The sequence below is a fragment of the Falco rusticolus genome, chromosome 9 (genome assembly GCF_015220075.1).
Source record: "Falco rusticolus isolate bFalRus1 chromosome 9, bFalRus1.pri, whole genome shotgun sequence".
Classification (NCBI taxonomy): Eukaryota; Metazoa; Chordata; class Aves; order Falconiformes; family Falconidae; genus Falco; species Falco rusticolus.
The window spans coordinates 40,314,996-40,336,596 of NC_051195.1; the positions used below are offsets into that span (position 1 = coordinate 40,314,996).

At 59.0% G+C, this 21,601-nt stretch overlaps 1 protein-coding gene and 1 long non-coding RNA gene across 3 annotated transcripts; one reads left to right on the top strand and one right to left on the bottom strand.

Annotated features, from left to right (window-relative positions):
* Nucleotides 1–1,198: 1,198 nt before the first annotated feature.
* LOC119154079 lies at nucleotides 1,199–19,030 on the bottom strand. 2 transcript variants are annotated; one of them, XR_005106325.1, is made up of 3 exons: nucleotides 18,911–19,030; nucleotides 18,146–18,231; nucleotides 1,199–1,720 (listed from the first exon to the last, which is right to left on the bottom strand). It is a non-coding gene; the product is annotated as an uncharacterized LOC119154079 (long non-coding RNA). The 2 variants fall into 2 exon arrangements; XR_005106324.1 differs by lacking the exon at nucleotides 1,199–1,720 and adding an exon at nucleotides 14,727–15,209.
* A 290-nt stretch (nucleotides 19,031–19,320) lies between these two features.
* On the top strand, nucleotides 19,321–20,894 carry IER5L (immediate early response 5 like). Its single transcript, XM_037401220.1, has one exon. The coding sequence runs from the start codon at nucleotides 19,657–19,659 to the stop codon at nucleotides 20,638–20,640; it is 984 nt and encodes a 327-aa protein (XP_037257117.1). The 5' UTR covers nucleotides 19,321–19,656; the 3' UTR covers nucleotides 20,641–20,894.
* The last annotated feature ends 707 nt before the right edge of the window (nucleotides 20,895–21,601 follow it).

A 21,601-nucleotide genomic window follows, 5' to 3' on the forward strand; every position in this document is an offset into this window, starting at 1 on the left:
GCTGTTTTACCTCCGCATCACACACAAGAGGCATGGGTGCCCCGCTGCATGCACGCACACGCAGCCCCATGCCACCGGGAGGAACACACAAGAGAGATGGTGACGGTCCTGTTTGCAGGATCAGCAGTTCCTGCACATGCAGCAGCTCGCTGGTGAGCCTGGGTGCTCCCTCACCTATGGATCCAGTCCCCTCTCCTTCCCCCCCTCCTTTTACAGCCTCAGCAAGGCAGGCAGCACCCCCTCACCTTCCCCCAGGCAGAAGGCCAGCTGGGAGCTCCAGGTGAGCGTGTTTTTCTTTACCTTCATTGGGATTACTTTCACATAGGGCCCAACTGCAAAAAGCTGAGCCTTCCAGCACATCAGGCAAGGCCAGAGAAGAACCAGCATCCCCCAGAGAAAGGGAGGGAAAGCCCTAAAGCAGCCCATCGTTTAAGGATCCTGCTTCATCTCCAGGTGCCAGTGCCACCATAGCAAGGGATGTCTCCCACCCAGTTTGAAGAGGAGCACAGCAGAGGCCATCCCCTTCAGGTACTGCACCATCTCAGGACCAGCACTGCTTGGGGACAATGTCCTCCTGACCTCCTCTGGGATCTGAGCTCAGGGAACAGCCCCAACACCTTCGCAAGCCAGGCCAGGCTGGGAAGAGCTCCCTGCGCCTTGGCAGACACTTGTGATGGGAGCTGGAGCCTTTGCAGCATCACCTCCTGTTCCTGCCAGGGAAATCTGCACAGGGCAGATAACAAGCTTCGAAGACACATTGCAGAGGGGGTCACCAGCTAGCAGGGTCTGGGAAACACAGGCAGTGAGGAGCAGGGGGAGAAGGGGCTAATTAACCATCTCCTTCCCCAAGGGGATTGGTTTAGACAGCATGAAAGATTAAAGGTCTCAAGGATGCAGGGGGAGGTGGAGGGGTAGAATCTCCTCCCATGCATGGACACAGACAGGCACCACAGAACTCGTCAGGACCAGGCTATGAGCTATGGACATGATCTAGCACACCAGGCAAGGAGATAACCAACAAAATGATCTCCTCCTAAATTTAGCAGCCACCATGCATATCATCTCCCAAACCTTCACCCCCACAGCCCACCCCCAGAGCTGTGCAAGGCTGATTTCCATCAAGGGCTGTCTTGGAAGAGACTCCTTCTATTTCAACCCATCTGCCAAGTGCAGGCAGCCTTCCCCAGATCAGCTCCCCTCTTCTGCAGCATGCCAGCAGCATGGACCAGGATCCTAAAGCAGCGCACCCATGGCACAGAGACAGCAGTTGCCTACATACTACCTCAAAGCAGTCTCCCCTCACACAAAACACGGGTGTTTAGTAGCAGGATCCTGGCACATTTATTGTACCCTGTTGGTGGAACAGCTACCTCCTTCCGTTATTCTGAGGTTCGCAGCCCTGGGATCAAGAGCAAGGGCAAAGCTCACCATTCCCCTCTGGTAGGCATCCCAGCAGCTCTCTCCTTCAGCTGTGCAGTCACACAGCTCTTGCAGCCAGCAACTGGTACGTGGATCCCTCCCACGAGGGTAGGAGCAAGCAGCTCTAGCTGAAATAGTGATTTCAGTGCTGCTCTCCAGACCTCAGCATCTGGCATGGCTGCAGTGCCAAGGGCAGGACACCTTCAGCAGTTGCTCTGTTCTGCAGCAGGTTGCAAGATCCCAAAGGAGAAGTCAACCCTGACACTCAGAGGGTCAAAATCACAAGGCTGAACCCCACTGCCTGCAACAAGAGGGAAGAGTCTTAGGGTGGCCACGCATGGACAAGAGGGAGGGAAGATGAAGGGACTCAAGCTTTTGGGGTAACAATACAGCCAAGCCCCAGCCACCTCTAGACTACAAAGCGTCTTTCCTCCTGCCTTGGATGGGTGAGCTCACTTCACCAAGTGAAGGCCACCTAGATACAAAGCTTGGCACAGTCCTGACACTGCTGCCATGGGTGATGAGGAACAGAAGATATCAGCAGCTCCAGGAGCTGCAAGTATTCCCCATGACACCCCACAGAAAGGGTGGCTGTTTTGAAGTGCTGTGAGCTCCTGCTGGGACATCTCACACCATCTGGTCACATATCCCTCTCCTTCTGCATGTGCTGCCAGCATTCAGCCCCTTCTCCTGGTAAGGTCACTCGTGGTGAGAGCAGCTCTGGCAAGAATACACTCCCCTCCAGGCCCCCTCCCCCTGCCCCAGACAGGGTAGAGCATGGTACAGAGGATTCGAATTTCCCTTTTTGCCACTTTTCATGGCACCGAAGGACAAGCTGGGCCAAGCATCACTTCACACAGGTGCAGGTGTTGTTCCAAGCTCTGGCAGGGTCCAGCAGATCCTCCATCACTAGCAGGACCTGTCTGGCTACAGTCAGCCACACATAACATCCATTTCTCTCCAGAGATGAGGACACACTGTACCCTAGGTGTGAGTCAAGCCTGGGTTTGGGGATCCAAAGGCACCCAGCTTCAACCACCTAAAGCTTTGACTTCAAACCTAAAGCTGAGCCTTAGAGCTGGGTGGAGGCAAGGGACAGGGTGGGATCCCGTCATTGCTTTTGCAGGTCTCATTTGGAGCTGCACGAGCACAACCCTCCACAAACAGGCATCACATCCAACCCTGTGTCCCAAGTTACAGCTTTGTAGCTTCAGGCTTTAGAAGTTTTAAATAATAACAACTTATATCCTCGCATCTCAGATCAAGCTCCCTTTTGGATCATCCAAGCCTCAGCCAGGAGTGCTAAACCAAACAGGCAGGACCAGTAAATGTTCCCATCCTACTTCTGCAGAGTAAAGCCTCCACTCCACACCCTTCCAGTCTGCCCCTGGGGTATCTGTCTGACAGGCAGAGCAAGGCTTTGGTGTTTAAGGCAGCTTAATCCTCCAACCTTTACATCAGTGGGGCCAGATCCTGGCTGTCTTGATTTGCCCAGGGTTGGGCCCCTCTTGATTCACCTGAGGTTGGGATGCAGCTGGGAATGGGGGGTGGGGAACTGCAAGAAGGGGCACAATTTGCAGCCATCACACACCAAGCCCTTTTCTCGCCTCCCCTGCTGCCTGTGCCAACCCCCATGTGCTCTGCCAGGCAAGTGCGGCTCAGCCCAGCACCAGGAGGCTGTGGGGCTGAACCTGCCCGCGCTGGTGCCTCAGGGCCGGCCAGGCGCGCTGAGCCCTCCCCCGCAGCCCCTCTCAACTTCTGCCTCCTCGACAAGCCCTCACGGCATTTTGGAGGGCTCCCCCCCTTTTTTCTTTCCTGCTCTTTTTTGTCTTCAGTCCTCCTAGTGGGTGGGGAAAATCCCGGGTGTCAGACTTCAAAAGGGCGGCACTCGCATGGCGTTGGTGTCAGCACGGTGCGGTGGCCTGCACTGAGCCCCGAGCCCTGGGGAGCCACCGCGCCCCCGCAGCCTGCACCAGGCCCCGCAGCCTGCACCCAGCCTGCACCAGGCCCGCACCAGGCCCCGCAGCCTGCACCAGGCCCGCACCAGGCCCCGCAGCCTGCACCCAGCCTGCACCAGGCCCGCACCAGGCCCCGCAGCCTGCACCAGGCCCGCACCAGGCCCCGCAGCCTGCACCCAGCCTGCACCAGGCCCGCACCAGGCCCCGCAGCCTGCACCCAGCCTGCACCAGGCCCGCAGCCTGCACCAGGCCCCGCACCAAGCCTTGGGAGGCCACTGCACCCCCCACAGCCTGCCCCCACCAGGGCCTGGCACACCACCTGAGCCAGGGAGGGGGGTGCTTGGCTGCGGAGCCCTGCTCATGGGGTGTGTGGGGCTGGCGTTCAGCCCCCTGCCAACAAGCCCACCCCAAAAGCAGAGCCCCTGGGAATCAGCCTTGCAGGAAGGAAAGCGAGACCCTCGCCTTCTCCTACCCACTCAGCACCACATCCCTGGCAGCAGCTTTGTGGCACGAGGTAGCCCTGCCACGTGCCCCATGACGCATTTTGGTGGCACAAGACAGCCCTAGGATGCATTGCACCAAATATTTTGGTTTGTGCGCTTGAATTTCGCTTTTGGTCTGGGTGATTTTTCCAAAGACTGTGCCCAATTGTACAGGGTGGCCAGACCAAGGAAGAAGCAGAGCGTAGACCAGCACAGAGACACATGATGTGCTCTGTGCTATGCAGCCAAAAACCAGGAGGCACGAGGAGGCAGCCAGTCCTCTGCAAGAGCTTCAGTGGATGGAGGGATGGAGGATGAACAGCTGGACAAAGCCATCTGCACTGAACCTGCTGTGCTGTGCTGAGCTCGGGTGCTCTCTGCACACTGCAGAGCTAACGTGGAGTAACAGAGCTGCCAACCCCAGCCCTGCATTGCTCCTACCTACAGCAGCCCTGGTCCACACAAGCCACCTCTTTCACATCTCGTTTCCAGATTAACAGAACAGGGCAGTTTGGAGCTGGTGCTTTCATAACAAACCTGTTTTCTTTCCCACTGTCACTTGCAACAAAGAAAAGCAGGCACACAGACAGTGGAAGGAGATGAAGCATCTATTTGATTTTTCTATTGTACTCCTGAATAGTAAGTTAAAGCCTATTCACAGCTGATTTGGTTCTGTTTTCAATGACATTTGAGACCCTCAGGCTTCATGAGGAGACAAGCTCTCCCACAGAAGAGCTGGCAGGAGCCAGCCTTGCAGAGTTATGATACAGTTTGGTCCCGGGAGGCGAGTCAGAAACCCCACACAGAGAGGAAAAGGGGGATGCTTGGGGCAGGGGAGCCCAGACCTGCAAGCCTGCACCAGAAACCCCACAGTTAGAGATTGGAAACAGCTTCGCTCCCTGCCAGGAGCAGAAAGAAACGTCAGAGTGGCATTTTGTTGAAAGAGGATGAGCAGGAGCGTGGGAGTATGTGTTGATGCTCCCTCCCCAGAGGAAAAGGCAGAGTTTTCAGTGAGAAAAAGCTGTCCTGGCTCGGTAGCTGTGCCAGGGAGGACAGGGAGCACTGGACAGGCAGTGCTGCAGCCTCCCCTGATGTGGAGGGATATATCAGGGTGACTCTGGCAACCAGGTCAACCCACAGCATCCCTGGCAGCTCACCTTTGCCAGGCACTGCCTTGCAAGTATGTGTCATGATTTTGGTCCCACTCTCCCTGGCATGTTTGGATGCAGCATCCTTAGCCATGGCAGCCAGCACTGCCTGGGAATGGTCTCTTATACCACCTGCACTGCCAGACACACAGGCTCTTGAGCATCTGTACAGAGCATAGGACCAAATACCAGCATATACAGGACACCAGCCTACTAAAAGCCTTGAATAATGATTCCTGAATACATTGGAGGCACATGGCTGGGGACACACAACCGCTGCAGATGCCTGCTCTCAAAGCACCTCCTGTGGGCTCAGCTCCAGCAAGGTGCTGCGCTCCACCAGCCCGCAGAGCCAGCTGGGCACTGAGAAACAGTCATGCTTTCCCATGTGGCCCATACTGCCCAGCAAATACTCAACCTATGTCTAACCTAGTGAAAAGCCATCTGCTCCCTCTCTACATAAGCAGAGACCCCTGAGCACCTCACCACACAGATGCAGGAATGATGCTTTGAGCAGCACCCAGTTGCAGTGGAATAAGCCGCTGCTCCAAGATTGCTGGCACAAACCTTGATTTTAAGAAAGGGCTCAATGTCCTGGAGTTGCAGGACTGCTTGAGGGAGGAACGTCCTTGCAGTGAAGTAGCCAAATAGCAGCCCCCACATTTCCCACTGTGAGCCTTTCCCAAGGAGAGGCAGGGCAGGAGGTCCCTAGCATCTCCCCAGGGCTGCCACCAGCAAACCCTTCAGACACCCCAATGCCCCTCCAAAAGGATTTCCACTGCAGGACCTGGGCAGGAGGCCAGGAGCCGAGGGAAGGGGGCTGCTGTTCCTCCAGCCTGCCAGCCACAGGGGATGCATGTGACTAGGTGTTGGCTTGGGTTTCCAAGCCCTGCGACAGCACCAGCTGCTCCTGCCCATCCCTCTCCCCCCAAACAGGCCCACAGATCAGGTTTCCCGGGACACTACCTCCAGGTGAGTCCCCGCAGACCTGGCCAACTTCCCCCTCTCCTCAGCCATTCCACAGAGATGCCAGACCAGCCCTTTAGCAGGTGAGCACTGGAGCATCCCTGCTGGCTCCAGCCAACACATCGGCAAGGGAAGCCAGCACATCCCACCTCCTGCAAGCCCCGGGGATGCAAGAGCTGTGCTGGGCGCAGGGACTTGCCCCAGCAGAAACCAGATATGGGCCACTCCAGAACCAAAAATAACTTGCCAGCTGCCTGGGAAGAGAGGAGAGCCAAGTGTGCACAGATCACGCACATGTCAGGAGGGGAGTCATCTGCATCCATCTTCAGGGATAATGGGGGGGAGCATGATTTTTGGTGCAATTCAATGGATAACAGCAGAGCAGCAGGGCAAAACAGCCTCCAGGCTTTTTTGGGCAGCAAAGCAGCAGACGGCCAATACCCCCAGGGCCCCATCCTCCATCTGGGGAAGAGCTGCCGTGCCTGGGAGCTGCAGAGAGCCCCGGTGCAGCTGTGCCAAGGAGCAGAGACCCCTGCTTGGTCCCTCCTCTCCTCCCCCAAGAGGCAGCAGCAACAGCAGCAGCCGCCAGAGCAGCTGGGAGCCCAGAGAACTTGCAAACTCGTGCTGGGTTGGGATGACGTTCTCCCATCCCCATTCATTCCAGCAGCAGTCACCCAGAAATGCTCTCCCAGCCCGAGCAGGGGTGAGTGGTGCTCAGAGCAGGCTGGAACAGCAGGAAAGAAAATCCAGATGTGCAAACCAGAGCAAGGAGGCACCAGGCTCTGTTCACATCTCTTGCCAGCCTCCTGCCAGAGGCTCTTGGTGTAGCCACACCTTGTATTTTCAAGAAACAAGAGCCCTGATCCTCAAAGCTTTCGGGAAGAAGATAAAATAGATTTTTTTTCCTTGGGTTAGCCCTGATGGCCAACCCAGGGCTCAGGAATGATGGGGGCACAGAATCTAGAGCTGCCTTCAGCATGAATGCAAGCAGTTGGACTCCACGAACAACAGCCCTTTGAGCAGACCCTGTCCATATCAAAGAAGTATGTTTTTCCAATTTCCATAATTACACACAATCACTAACAGGACAGGGCCATAGGGTTAGGCTGAACTACAGAAGCAGCAGGTAACATCTCTGCATGAACCCACACTTCAAGGAATAATTTTTCCCTGATCATTCCCAAGTTCTCCACTTTTCATGCCTCTTCCCCAGCAAGGCATTCACAACTTGATATATTTCAGAACCTGTCACCTCACAGCAGGTCAAGATCTTCCCCAAAACCCAAGCAAGGAGCAGAAAGACCTGGCACAAGTCACTTGGTGCCCCAACTTTGTCACCCTCCTGAAGGCACCAGCATTGCTCATCTCCAGGCATGTTTACCACAGCCCAAGGGAGGGCATTCGCAAGGCACACCTCATGAAAAAGCCCTATAAAATAGTGCCGAGCCCTCAGCAGGTACAAGAGGACCTCAAAGAGCAGAGCCACAGCGGAGCTGACCTCAGGGGGAAGGAAGGAACATTTCCTGCCAGACTTGGGAGGGAAGCTGCCAAAAGCAATGTGAGGGTGCAGTATTGCAGGATGCCAGTGCTTGCATGCACCCGCTGCCTCCTGGGGTTGTGCACGGGATCAGGGCTGCTCTTGCTTTCCCCAGGCCAGCCTCCCCAGGCAGGAGACAAGCAGGAGCTCAGTGCTCCCACAGCTGCCATTCTCCCTGCTCCAGCAGTGGGAGAAGAAAGCGGCATCAAACAAGCCTTGAGCTGTCAGCTCCCCAGCACCCTTGGCAGTGCTGCCCATGCCAGCATGGTACCCCTCCACCTCCTTTTCCCCGTGGCATCGCTGTGTCTGCAGAGACAGAAGGAGCAGCTCTGCTTCCCAGTCCAGGGGTAACAGCAGCCAGGGGAGGATGGAGCCAGTTGCTCCCCATCTCCCAGCCCCACAGCACTGCCCCAACCAGGGGGGTATCTCCTTCCTGCTGCCCCAGCTCCTGGTGCAACAAGGGCCTAGGAGGAAACCCCTGCACAGGGCCATCACTTCCCCAGGAAAGGCTCATTGTGTAGGGTAGAAGAGGAGGCCCTGGCACTCTGCAGGTCCACTGTCATCTCCCTGCAACGGTATGGGCAGAGCTGCTCTGTCCAGGGCTTCCTGTCCTTTTCTAGAGGGGGCAAGGCACTGGCTCATCTCCCACACCCAGACTCTGCTTGCTGTGCTTCATCAGGAGAGCCTTCATGAAGTTTTGGACCAAAAGTCTCTGGTTGCCATCAGCAAGTCTTCTGGGAAGGAGGTTTTAGAGCCTGGCACTGCACACTCTGCCCAACCAGTCTTACTGGGATGGGGAAAAATCCTTACCTCTGCTCTCCAGTGTAGGTTCTTGAAGCACCCGCTGAGGGTTAAGACCTTGCTGTCCTGACCCTCAGCATCCCGAAGGACTGAGTGCTAACTCAGACACACTAAGAAAGCAAAAGCTCCACATTGGTGCTCTGCACCATCTAAAAGCCTGTTACTTCATTTCACTTGCTCTTTCATTTTAAGCTAGCCACCAGTACCTTGGGAAACACAGGCTAGAGAGACTTCAGATTTATTTTTGAGAGCTTAACATCCATTATGCTCTTAAAAAATTTATGCCTTTAAGCATCTCCACAGTGGCTGCTGAACACCCATTAAAAAAATTTCATCCATTGCTTAAGCCTGACAAGTCTCACCTTCAAGAGATACCCATAAAGACCTAGCAAGACACTCAGCTTGAGCCCTGGGCTCCTAAGACCTGACCACAGCACAAATAGCCTTGGGAAAGCCGTTATTCCCCCAAGAGAGCAAAACACAAGAGGTGAAGTTTATATCCCAGAGCAACCACTATGCACTGACTTTGCTGCAGATGACTGTGGCAGGACAGCTTGATGTGTCAGTTGGAAATGCAATTAACTTCAATGTGCAAGGGGATAAAAGAAGAACTGAGGTTCCTATGGATGCAGTTGCTTGGCTCTTAATTCCTCTAGCAACACTAGCCTAGCGATTTTATCCATGTCTCATTTCTACCCTTCCCAGAGCAGGAAGAATTCCCTTCAGCCTTGGGAATGCCTGTGCGTGTGGGAAAATCACGCAGTGCACAAAACTGCAGTGCACCCGGGAGCTGTTTGCAAACAGCTTCACCTCCAGGACCCCCAGCTCACAGCTCCTGCAGTCTCCTCCAGCAGCTGTATTTCACCCTTTGGGGCTTCTGCTCCAACATCAGAGCAGGACGGGTCCAGGGTCGGGCTGGGTCCGAGCATCACTGCATCAGAAACAGTCAGCTCGGGGATGTGGAGGGGCGCGCACCTCAACCGCCTCAGTGCAGGGCTCTTCCAAGGCACCTGCTGCAACACAACCATCACAACGTGTTGGGCAGATGTGAGGCTGCTGATGCAAGTTTCTGAATGGCAGGCAAGGGAAGAAAAGCAAAAAAGAGTGAGTAACAGACAGGCCTGTAGGGGAGCTTTCCGGTGCCCACCTCCATCAGACAGCTTCACTAGCGCCCCGTGCAGCCCATGAACCTCTCCTCCCCCCCCACATGCTGTGAGGCTGTGATCCCAGGCACAGACAGGTCCCTGCTGCGCCAGGCACAGCACGCACACGTAAGGGAGCTGTTTGCAAGACAGAAAGTTGTCAGCATCGCAGCACCGAGGAGCACAGCGAGCACTGCATGAGTGCTGAGGGAACACTGAGTAAGGGACTGGACCAAGGTCAGGCAGTGTGGCTGCAGGCTGAGCCGTGCAGCCCAGGGCCGCAAGCACACACCAGAGAGCAGCCAGGCACAGCAGGAGGTGTTAGGCTGAGCCCCTACCCTCTCCCCTGCATCCAGGTGAGACAAATTTGTTTCCTCCTACACCATCATCCCCATTCACACCTCACTAGAAGAGATGCACGGGTCACTCTGTGCTCCCACACGCTGCTGGGCTGGCCACAGCTGGGGAAGGACCTCCAGGGCTGCTTATTCAGCATCCATGAGGCAGCGGGTTAGCTGCACCTGCAGCACAGAAGCAGCATGGTCTCCCTGCACCCTGGGTTTGTCACTGGATGCAGCAGCCCACAGCTCACCGCAGGCAGCCTCTCCTACTCCACTGCTTCCTTTTGCACAGAAAAATGACACGGTGCTGACTCCTCTGCAGCCCAGAAGGGTTTCTGCTGCCTTTGATGCACCCAGGAGGTCACTGCTGCACAGGTTGTCATCCAGCATCCAACCACACGAGTCCCTGCATTTAGAGAAGCCAGGTCCTGGCACCGCAGGTCCCTCCACAGCCACAAGCTCTGATGAGCTTCAGCTCTTCTGCTCCTGCCATGCCACTCATGCACGGAGAGCTTTCCACACCACAGGGAAGAGTTCCTCTGCTCTGGGTATGACTTTCACCCAGACAACCCCAAATCCAAGCAAGACCAGCAGCTCTGCACGCTGCCAACCATGCTGGGCCAGGCACTAGGCTGGAAGCCGTATGGACATGAGCCTGAACTCACAGCATGGACCAGCTGGAGCCCAATTCCAGGCAGGATCAGGCATGCCCAATATTCTTTCCTCCTGCACCCAGGAGGGAAAAAGAACCAAGTGCAGCCCCTTGGCAGGGAAGCGTAGCTGCACCCAACAGTCCAGGAGAGAAAGGCTCAGCCAAGAGCGCTGGGCTCGGCCCTGCCACCCAAGCCCTCCCCTTGCCTTCCCACCCATGCGGCCCACAGGCGAGCCACAGCCTGTGACCCTGGGCAGCACAGGCAGACCTGGGCCGTCTGCCCCAGAGTATCACCCAGCGCGAGCCAGCTCAGCTGCTGGCTCCCTGCAGCGTCACAGCCCTCCCCACCAGTTGTGTTTTGGTGGTTATTCCTGCTTTTCCAGTCAGCAAGGTTCCAGTTTTGTGCTCCAGCAGCCCCTCTCCAGCACATTTGCCTGCCAGAGGGATTTCATCCCCCCTCCGCTGAGGCTCAGAGGGGCACGGAGGTGAGGACTGCCAGGACAGGGCAGCAAGGACAAAGCAATTTGAGGCACCCAGGTGCCAGCCCACACCTAGCCGACTCCACTGGGGTGGATGTTTCAGGGACACCCCCATCATGGGTCACCCACCCAGCTGTGGCACCCACCATGCACCCAAGGCAGGCGTGGCTGCCCCGCGGCCAGCAGGAGCTGCTGGGGGCTGGATGCTTCCCTGCCATCTCCCTCCAGGTTTGCACAAGCCGTCTAGAGGTAACTGCTGGCCAGGGGCCAGGCACGCCGCGGCGGCTTTGATGTGGGCGTCTGCTGGGCACATGCCAGGGCCGGGCCAGGGTGCTTGGCTGGAGGCACTGGGTGCCAGACTGAATTATGCCGGGGGGGTGTGAGTGTGCGTGCTGGGGGGTGCGGGGGGGAATCTCCGGGTCACAGCTGGCACGAGAAATCTGCCGCGCTGCCCGCACCGCGGCCGCTCCGCGCTTGGCTCCGGCGCTCCTTCTCTGCGGGGCTGGCGAGCGGGGACGGCCCCGCTGCGAGGGGACAGCCGCGCGCTGGTGGCCCATGGCACGGAGAGCAGCGAGGCGGCACGGCTCGGCCCCCCTGAGCGCCCGCGGCGGCGGAGGTGGCCCAGGGCCGCGCTCGCAGCGCCGCGGCCGGGCTGGCGGTGCCCAGGCGCCGAAGGGGTTACGGGGCGCGGGAGATGGCGGTAATAACGGAGGCCAAGCGAGTGATTTTTATCTTTAAAAAGCCCACGGCCCGGGGTGCGCGGCGCTGCTAGGGAGCTCGCTCGGGCACAGCCGCTGCTCCTTTAAGGTATTTAACAACAAAGTGGGTGAACACGCTGGCTCCTCCCCGAGACGGCACATTCCCTCCGGGTCCCCCCGCCCCAGCCACGAGTGGCATCGGGACCCCCACACCCGGCCCCGGACTACCAGTCCCGGCACGCCCCGGGGGCTCGCTCCCTGCCGGGGATTGTAGTCCCGATCCGGCCGGGCACCGGGAGGCTCTGCTGGGGAGAGGTTATCGTTCCCGTCGCAGGCAGCGATTAACCGTTTCGGAGCCCCGCGTCACCTGGCAGCACTAACTGGACACGCTTTGTGTCACTTTTAGCGAGGAACGGGATCCCCACCGAGCCGGGGGCCAGCAGCCCGGGCAGGTCCCACACACCATCCCGGCGTTTGTTCCCCACTCATGGCACAGCTCCAACTTTAATACCATTTTTGCCCCAGCTGCCCTCCCTGCAGGCTTAGCAAGCACAGGGGACAGGGAAGGATCTTGAGCTTTGGTTGCTCTCAATGCCAAGCGTGACTGCCCAGCGCGTGAGCCCTGGGACAGGGGTCTCACCCAGGGTGGACAATGCCTATTGCAGGGGCTGCCCAAGGGCCCCGCGCCAGACGATGCCTTCGATGCCTGCGCTGTAATACATGCCCTGCCCCGCACAGATTAGCATCTAGAAACCACAGGACAGGGTAGGTGGGAAGCAAAACAGAGGCAGAGACGAAGGATTAGCCCTAGATCACAGGCGCCTGGTCTCTTTGCCCTCCCATCATCGTGTAACAGCTTGCTGCCCGGACTCCTCCGACAGCCCGCCGGTCCCATTGCTGGCAGGGAGCACAGCTATAAATCCCACTCGGTCCCCAGCAACTCCCATCCTGCTCCACCCAGGACAGACAGGAAAAGGATCTGCAGGTAATGTTCCCCATTCACACTAGTGCTGGAGAGAAGACTTTCCAGTTAGGGTAAGGACTGCACACCAGCACAGCCACATTTACAGCTATAACACGAGGCCAGACCAAGCCCAGGGGTCAACCCTTGGCTGCACAACACTAAAGACTTCAGGATATTTGACTTAGCCATTAAACAGAGCCGCCATCTGATACCACAGCCCAGAAAACAGCCTGGCCGCCTGGGGTAACCCATCCCTCCTGGAAGCGATGATCTGGGGTGACAGTGGCGAGACCTCAGGGCAGCTCCAGAGCACCATTCAACATCAGCTGCCAGGGGAGCCCCCAGAACAGACGTGCTTTCTCCAAGAAGGTGGTAGTCACATCCACAACCTCCCACAAAATCCACTCCAGGGACCTGGCGCCAAATGCAGCAAACAACTTTGGGGTCTTGGTCTTGGTTTCTCCTCAGGACAGCTCACCGACATGCCAAACACCAGCACGGAGAGGCAGCGTAACTGCTCAGCGCACAGCCAGACCATGGGGACAAAAGCACATTTGCCAGGTGAGGACAGAGCTCAAAGCTGGCCTTTAGCCTGCCGTTCACCTTACTGCTCTTACGCGATACTTGTTCCCAGCCCTAACCCAAGAGCCACCACAGGTCAAAGCATTCTCCCAGGAGTGACTCCACAAGCCATGGTCACAAGTGCCCTGAGTGAGTGACCTACACTGATCCCCCTGCAGCCTCAGTCTCCAGCTCTTCCTTGATAGGACTAGTGCTGAGCACAGCTGGGTTTCACGGACAGAAGCACCCCAAGTTTTCTAGCCCTTCGGCATATTCCTACAGGAAACACCAGGCAGCCAAGCCCAGCCTGAAGCCACACAGCCCTATGACCAGTCTGAGCATTGGTGCCATCACCACTGCAAGCTGCAGGACTTGCTACCAAGCAGGCCAGAGGCTGTGGGTACTTTGACTACTGCAGCACCTCAGAAATGCTCAAAGGAGCCACGGGGATGCTGCTGATGCAACACTCCCGTCCAAGCCCCCAGGCAGTCACCACAGTGGCAATGCCTGCCCTGAGCTTCCAGGGTCCCTTATGCACCACATCCATCAGGGAGCTGTGATGAGCTCCCTGGGTGGCAAGGTCCAGGTGAGCACCCAGTGCAAGGTGTGAAACACTAGCTCGCTGGAGGGAGTGGATGCCAACTTCATCCCCTCTAAGCTTGCCACACCCAGTTTATCTTGTAGCTTTAGCATCCTGCACAATGGTTTTGCAGGAAATACATATCCTCCAAATGCCAGAAACAAGGAGATAAGGCGCTAGCAGAGACCGGCACAGTAGGACAAGCTTGCTAGAGACCTGGAGAAGTACCTGTGCCAGAAGCTTTATACTGCTGCAGAGCATCACACGAGTGGCTCTGGGTGCCAGGTGAGCCAAGCAAATCACACAAAGACCAACTGGGATGCTGCAGCCTCCCCACAAACACCCACAGCTCTGCTCACATCAGCAGCAGCTCTTTCCCCCCCCCCCCCAGCTCTAGCAAGGAACAGATCTGCTACTGTGGACTGACTGCTGGGCACACCAAGTGGCAAAAGCAAGCATGGCCTAAAAAAAACATCGGCACAGGCAGAGGCCCCCTTCTCCTTTGGGTCACGTCACCAGCTGGCTGGCACTCACAGCAGGATAAGCAAAGCCCGCTGTGGAGAGGATCAGCAATAAGATCCTGGTAGCGATCACCACCTCAATTCCATGCTCCCAGGATTAGTCAAAGCAAGAGTCATGCAATTCCCATGCAAGGGGACCTCCCAACACTTCAGTAGGAGCACAGAAAGCACTGGAAAAGTTCGTAAGCACCACCTTGAGCACAGGGATGGGTTAGGCTCTGCTTGGCCATGCAGCCGTGAGAGGCCATGAAGCAACAGCAGGGAAGTTTATGGGTTGCACCCATACACTGCACAGCAGTGCCCAGGGTACAAGAAATGTAGGCAATTAAGTCGGTGAAGTTAGGTAGGAACAGAGCAGATCAAAGTACTGAGCCCCTCATCCATGCCCCGTGCCATGGTGATGCTTGGGAGGCATTGTACAGCTCCCCAGCTTAAAAGCACAGAGGAACAATAAATGGACAATTTTTTCAGTATGGCTTCATCTCAATTTTCTCCAGGATTTTATACAAAGTGTTTGGCTGCGGTACTAGAGCTGTGAGAAAGAGCTGATGGCTAACGAGGCAGTGGGGTGACAGCCTTACCCACAGCCCGCTCCATCAATACGGCTGGATACACTGCTCTGAGGGCTGCTGGCTTCTGAGACTGACACGCCCTGTCCTCCATGCTCTGCAGCAGACCCTGTGGGTCTGTGTTACAGGTGTCCCCACAAGCTGGGGAGCAGCTTGGGGGGGGATTGGGCAGGCAACATTGTACCTACCCAGCACAGAGGAGGGGGTGGCAGAAGCCGGCCCTGCTCCCAGAGCTCAGCCTGAAAACCTTGTTCTGGCTTGTTTTCCCACTAGCTTTGGGTGCCCGACTTGTAATAAGTAAGCCTGAAAAGCAGGCTCCTTTTCAGACATGCCAGGCACCCACAGCTCCAACTTGCAGACGCGTCTCCCGGGAGTCAAGTTCCAGGTACACCTGAAAAAAAAGTAATGTTTCAGCCAATGCACAAATGTCTCCGCTTCCTTGTCTGAGAACAGCTGGGCAATGCCCAGGCCCAGACCCAGACCTCTGAGGCTCTAGGGAAAATTGCTCTATAGCAGCCAGTCTAATTGCACTGAAATTACGAGATCAAGCAGTAAATTCACGTCTGTGTTCGTTGCTCTGGGTGGCAAGGCAGCACCAGCAAGCGCCTGATCTCCGGTTGCTGCAAATTCGTGTTTCATTGGAAAGGGAAGGAGGGGGTTAATGAAGGAGAACATTGCCAGTTGGAAGTGCTACCTAAAAAGGGTTTCTCCTACTAGCTGAAGCAAAATGGTTTCTCTTGCCAGCTTGTTTACTCTGCAGCTGAGAGCAGCGGACCGCCAGGTTTTGCTACTGGAGCCTGCTGCAGGATCGACGGCTGCGAAACCAGCCCTGGCACCCAGACATCAGCAGGGCTGGACAGACAGACTGCCGTACAGCTGCACCATCCTCAGCCCAGGGCCAGCCTCACAGCACCCGCACCACAGCCTGGCCCCCAAGACCAGCAGCATGTACACCAGGAAATGTGCAGCTGCAGCCCTCCAAACAGCAAATCCCAGGCCCATGCTCCTTTCCTTTGAGGAAATAATGGTACTCACCATTTAATGGCCAGTCAAAAGCTGTAATTATATTTAACAGAGATGGTTTTAGACCAACTGTCCCCTAGAGAAGTAGGGTCCTTAGGGCCCTTTCCCATGGGAAGGGCACACAAACCCCAGTGGAGACAAGGCAACATGGATGCTGGACAGGGCACAGAGATTTTCCTGGGAAAGGCAAGCACCAAACCCATCCTGCCCCAGCTTGCTGCTTCACAGCCAGAAAATGGACAGGGTTCATTATCCTCTTTCAGGAAAGCAGCGTTTACAGTCATGTGCCAAGACAGGTATCAGCCAGATTCCTGTCTCCGAGAGATTTCAGAGTCCACAGGCCAAACCGAAGCAGCGCAGCTTTCACAGTGCGCAGCCCGTCCCAGCTCCAGGATTAAAGCCACCGTATCTGCAAACAAAACGCTTGCACCCGCCAGGAGAGCAAGCCTGCGGCTGCCGCCAGCCTCACCAGTTGCAACACGGTGCCCGGCAGTCAGCGTGAGGATCAGGCCCGTGTTTTATAGCCTTTATATTAATTACCCAAAGTCTAACTACGATTAAAGTTTTAATTTCATCTTCATCTCCTCAAGGCTCCTGCTGTGCTCTTGGGTTTTCCTGGTGCCACGAAGCTTCTCAGGCAGCTACAGCAGAGGGCACTTACCTGACAGCCAGAGGCGGCAGCATCTCCCGAATCGGGGCTGCCCCACAGCCCCAGAGGCTGCCCCAGTGACGTGCCAGCCTCTGCAAGGCCCTCTGCACCTCCATACACCTGGCACTGCTGCAAGCGAGGCCCTGCAGAGTCCACCTGGCCCTTCACTTAAATCCATGACCAGAGGTCTGCAGGGCCGTGCAACGATTACAGGGCAGCAGGCCGGTGTGGGGCAGCGTCCCGAAGCTACGCTGCAAGTCCAAGCCGAGGCGGGACAGCGAGCAGGAGCTCGAGGCGGAGGAGGTCTGCCAGGGCAAAGCTTTGTGGCTGGCTCTGTCCGCACTGCCCAAGCCACCCCATAGCAGCCAGCCAAAAAGCAGTTCAGGCTCTTAGCTTGGACCACCTAGGCTGGAGTTCTACAGCTGGAGATGGGCCAGAATACAGCAAATGCCAGCTGAACAAGAGAAGCAATTGCTGCCTGTGCTGGCTGGGTGGAAGACGTGGCACAGGCTGGCAGCAGCAGCGCTTTCTGCCCTGGTCCCCTAGTGCCCAGGGGGCTGCAGAAAATGCTGGAGAGCTGCAGCTGGGGCTCAGTCCACAAGCACCAACGCCAGCACCCTGCGAGGGCAGAGCCTTTTATCTTGCTGAGCGGGTGCAAGGCCTGGCTCCAGCCACCAAAGCACACAAAGCTCAGCACCAGTTTGCGTGATGGGCCCCAAACCCCATCCCTGCAGCACCCCATAGTATCTGTGCAGACCAGCTCAGAGCATCACCTCCCAGATCTCCAGCTGAAGCGCAGCCACAGCCTTGGAAAAGCCAACCTGCGGCCAGGAAGGATTGCCAGGGAGACTGGTGGAGGAGAGAAAGGACACAGTGCAACCCCAAATCACCAGTGCTGCCCATACCCCCCACCTTGAGCTACAGCCACTCTCTGGACAGGGGTTGCGATAACTTTCTATGTTATAAACAAGGAAAGCGGGTCAAGAGTATCCTACAAGAGCTTGGGAATGCACAGAGCGTCATTCAGCCCAGTTTGCATGGCTGAGGTCAGGTTGTGGAGAAGGTTGCTCCACAAGCAAGGTGGACTTAGCCAGCTACTGCTCAGGGGGCAATGAGCTGCCCCAGCCCAGCTGCTATCCCAAATACCCTTCCACAGGGACAAAATCCTCCCTGGCCCTGATGCCAGGCTTGCTCCTATTCCTTTGGGTGGAGGACGTGAGCAAGCTGAACCAGTGGACTCCAGGCAGGCCAGGAAGCAAGCAAAGCCCTAGCCCTTCAAGTGTAGCCCCACAGCCCCCTGTGGAGCCCAGGCTTCGCACAGTGCCGCCCCCCAAAGCTGATGGAGCCCAGTGACCACCTTACAGGGCTGCCCCTGCGGTTTGGGGGTCAGGCTGCATCGGTGGGAGCAAGGGCTTTGGAGGTTTGCTTTGCAGCAGACCCCCCACAACCCACAGACACGGGGCTGCCCCCGCTAAGGCACATGGGCCAGCACATCCCCCAGAGCAGGCACCCAGCACGGGGAAACCTCCCCATTCAGGGGGACCCCCCCCCTCCCCACTGCTTTCTACAGAAGATGCCATTTCAGGAGCAGCTCCTGACCCCCTTCTGCCATTAAGATGCTTCAGCCCCCTGCCCTGAGCCCCCCCAGCTCCTACCTGCTGCAGCTCCTCTGCGGTGACACTGGCTCCCCCGAGCACTGCTGCTCCCCCGGAAGATGGCTGGGTCCCTCGGTGGCCAGGTCCTTTAAGCAACAAGCAAGGGGCAGCCCTGAACCCCTGTGCCCCCCAACCTCACCCATACCAAAGGGTCTGCCCAGACCCCTCCTGTCACATGCACCCTGTGAGGGGGCACCTGTAGGAGCTGGGGTGCAGCCCCACAGGTTCAAGACCGCTGTGTGCGACAGGGTGGGATGGGAGCCCTTAATTAGCAGCAAGCCCTGCGCAGCCCCGCTCCCGCTGGGGGGGAGCACAGGTGCGACCGGGGACCTGCCGAGGGGCACAGCCCTGCCCCCACGCCGGGGCACCTCGGGCCGGTCCCGCGGGGCGAAGTGGGACATCGGCAGGGCGGGATTGTCTCTGCGGGGCTGCTGCTGCTGCCGGGGCGCGAGGGAAACCGGCGCTACCGGGGTGCCCCCGGCCTCCTTCACCTTTAACGCGGCCGGGCCAGGGCAGCCCGAAGCGGGGGGGTGTGCGCGCCGGGGTCCGCGGAGGGGAGCGAAGGGCTGCGTCCGGCCAGGAGGAGACAGCCGCCCCCAGCACGCCAGGGGAGGGGACGCCACCAAGGGTGCTGGGGGCAGGCAGCGCCCCCGGGGGTGTCACAGAGGAGGCGGTGCGGGGGGCCCGGAGCCCCCAGACAGCGGAGCGGGGCGGCCCACGCGGCGGCCCCCGCCCTCGCGGGGCTCGGGGCCGCCCCACGCTCACCTGTGTGTGGGGAGCGGCATGGGGGGGCGGCAGCCCGGTCCCGCCGCCGCTCCGACAGGGCATCACGGGGCTCCCGGCGCCCAGCGGCGCCCCCCGCCTGACCCGGGCGCCCCGCCGGGTCCCCGCCGCCCTCCTGGGCCGTGCCGGGCCTGTCAGCATTTGAACGGCGCGAGGGGCCCGCCTCACCCTTATTGGACGCCCCGCCCGCCCGTCAGGCCGCCCGCCGCCGCCCCGTTGGCCGCGCGCGCCGGGGGGCGGGGCGCGGCCGGCGCGGCACTATAAAAGCGGGGGCTGGGCGGGCGCGCGTTCAGTGCCGCTGCGCGACAGGTACCGACCGGCGCGGGGGGAAGTTGCGCGCGCGCGGCGTGGGGGGGCGGGGCGGGCGCGCGCGCGGAGGGGCGGGCGGGGGCGGCGCGCGGGGCGGGCGCGCGCGGCGCTGGTGGCGCTGCCTGCACGCGCCGTCCCTGCACGGAGCGCGGCGGCGGCAGCAGCAGCGGGAGCCACCGGCGCGCACGTCGATGCCTGCTCTGCTCCCGCCGCTGGCCGCCCCCTGAAGACGCCCCTCTCTATTTCCCCCCTCTCCAGCGACCTCAGGCTCTTTTCCTCCCCCCTTCCCCTTCCCCCCCTTCTGTTTCCCTTCCCTCCCCCCCCGCCTCTTTATCCTCCTGTTTTGCGACCCTCCGCACCCTCCCGGCTGCCGTGTGGATGCGGCCCGGGGTGCCTGGCTGCGCGGGTGGCGAGAGCAGATGCTGAGGGGCCGGAGGAGGATGGAGTGCACCCTCGATGCGCAGAGTTTGATCAGTATTTCCCTGCGGAAGATCCACAGCTCCCGCACGCAGCGAGGCGGTATCAAGCTCCACAAGAACCTGCTCGTCTCCTATGTGCTCCGCAACGCCCGGCAGCTCTACCTGAGCGAGCGCTACGCCGAGCTCTACCGCCGCCAGCAGCATTACCCCGACGGCGCCCCGCTCCTCGCCATGCCCGCCTGCCCGCCGCCCACCGCCGCCCCGCCGGAGCTGGCGGCGCTCCCGCTGCCCGCCGACACGCAGGACCGCGAGGCGCGGAGCTGCGCGGCGGCGCGGGGCGGTGCGGAGCTGCTGGAGGTGCCGGTGTGCGCCGCGCCCCCGGAGCTGCAGCGAGCGCCCTGCAGAGACTCGTCCCCGGGCTTCTACCGGGCCGCCGGCAGCGCCGGTCCCGGCGGCGGCAGCGCGCCCCCGGGGCTGCTCTACGCCGCCGGCTGTGACTTCGGGAGCGGCGGGGCGCCGCACTGTAGCAGCCGCACCACGGTGCTGGATTTGGACACTCACGTCGTGACCACGGTGGAGAACGGGTACTTGCACCAGGACTGCTGCTCGCAGTGCCCCTGCTGCTGCCAGCCGGCGCCGGGGCTCGCCTCCCCGCCGCCCACGCCGGGCACCAAGCGCAAGTATTACCCGGGGCAGGAGGAGGAAGAGGAGGGGGTGGAGGAAGGGGAGCCGGGGGGAGGCGGGGTGGCGGGCGGCCCCCCCTTCGCCCCGTGCACCAAACGCGCCCGTTTCGAGGAGTACAGCGCTGAGCACCCCCAGGACTCTTCCAACATCTCCAACTTGATCTCCATCTTCGGCTCCGGTTTCACGGGGCTGGTGAGCCGGCAGCAGGCGGACTCAGAGCAGCCCCTCAACGGGCAGCTGTGCAGCAAGCAGGCGCTGGCGAGCCTGGGAGCCTGGACTCGGGCCATCGTCGCGTTTTAGAGAGGAGCGGGGAGCAAGGCGCGGGCGGGGGGCGTTTGCGAAAACGGGGGTGCGATCCGAGGGACGGCGGCTCCGGAGGGGGGGACCCTGAAACAAAGGCGGGGAGGGGGGTTGGGGCGAGGGGAGGGGGGTGGAGGGTGCCGAGGGGTGCGCAGGGGAGGCGGGAGGGCAGAGCCACACTAGTGTTTTATAAATTGTACAATAAAGAAAAAAAAATCTAAGATCTTGGGACTTTATTTTTGCAGAGATGAGAGAAAAAACAACAAAAAAATAAGCAAACGAAAACAAAACAACAACAAAACCCGAAGCACCTATTTAAATAATCCTCTTTGTGTCGGCCCGGGTTCTCTGCGCGGCGGGTTTCCCGGGGCCGGTGCTGGCGGCGGGGAGCGCCACGTGAGAGCCCGGCCCCGGGACCCCGCGGCGGGAGCCCCCCGGCTGCCCCGCTGCCCCGGCGGGGTCTCTCCGCCCCGGCTCGGCGGGGCTCGGGGGGCGGGGAGAGGGGGAAGCAGCCGCTGCCGGTTCGGTTTTGTGCGTTTCTTTATATATTTAAAAGAAAAAAAAGGGGGGGGGGGCAGAAATGGAAACATTTCAACTTTCCTCCCAGAAGAAACGTGTGCGATGTGACTTCTCCTTCCCACCGCTTGTGCCGGGGTAACGCTGGAGGGATACGAGAGCTGAATTTGGGGGGGTGGGGGTGGGGTGAAGCAGGGGCCGGGGATCCCTCCGGGCTGCTCCCTGCCACGCCGGGGAGGGGGCGAGCCGCCCCCGGCAGCCCGGAGCCTCCGCCTCGGTGTGTATTTGTGATGCCGCAGGTAACCGTGTAACACTACTCACGTCTCCAGTGTGCTGTGTCGGGTCTTTTAGTCTTCTTTTTTTTTTTTTTTTTTTTTTAATTTTTCCCCTCCCGTTAAGTTCAACTGTTCTGATTTCAGCCTTCCAAAATCATAAAACCAGCATT